At 24.2% G+C, this 632-nt stretch overlaps 1 protein-coding gene across 1 annotated transcript; it reads left to right on the forward strand.

The window, feature by feature from the left end:
• Positions 1 to 43: 43 nt before the first annotated feature.
• LOAG_16027 (hypothetical protein) lies at positions 44 to 166 on the forward strand (the record flags this gene model as incomplete). The annotated part of the gene is made up of 1 exon (XM_003151516.1): positions 44 to 166. One exon carries the CDS (start codon positions 44 to 46, stop codon positions 164 to 166), a length of 123 nt encoding a protein of 40 aa, XP_003151564.1.
• Positions 167 to 632: the final 466 nt, after the last annotated feature.

A 632-nucleotide genomic window follows, 5' to 3' on the forward strand; every position in this document is an offset into this window, starting at 1 on the left:
TGGTGGCATTGTGGTTGGTATTTTGGCATCAATTTTATTGGTGATGTTTATCGTTTATCGTATGCGGAAGAAAGATGAAGGTAGCTATGCTTTGGATGAACCTAAACAACCTCCACATTATTCATATGCTTATCAAAAAGCGCCAACAAAAGAATTTTATGCTTAATTAGTTTAATTAGTACTAATTATTTTGGGGGAAAGTTAATTTTTCATTTTTCAAAAATTATATTTTTTCATAATGCTCGTAATCTATCATTTTATATATTATCATTGTAAATTTTGCATTCTTGAAGATCAAAAAAAAAAAAAAAGAGCTAAAAGGATGTGTTTCAAGTTGAAAAATGAATAAGAAAAGTGATAATAGCGTTTTATTTTCTGAAAATTTAAATTTTTAATTGTTTCAAATAATTTAAAGTAATACTTAATATTAAATTTAATATTATTTCATTTAATTCTTGTCAATTCTTTTCTTTTCTTTTTTTTCCATTTTTTTTTTTCCTATTTTTCCCTTTGAACTATTTATTGGCATCTTGAATTGTGCTAATGAAGCATTTCGAATAGAAATTCAAGTATACTGTTTTTATGATTTACCGATTTAACTTGATTAATATTTTTACTTACTTTTCCGTTAA

The sequence above is a fragment of the Loa loa genome, assembly GCF_000183805.2.
Source record: "Loa loa unplaced genomic scaffold supercont3.3643, whole genome shotgun sequence".
NCBI classification, from domain to species: domain Eukaryota; kingdom Metazoa; phylum Nematoda; class Chromadorea; order Rhabditida; family Onchocercidae; genus Loa; species Loa loa.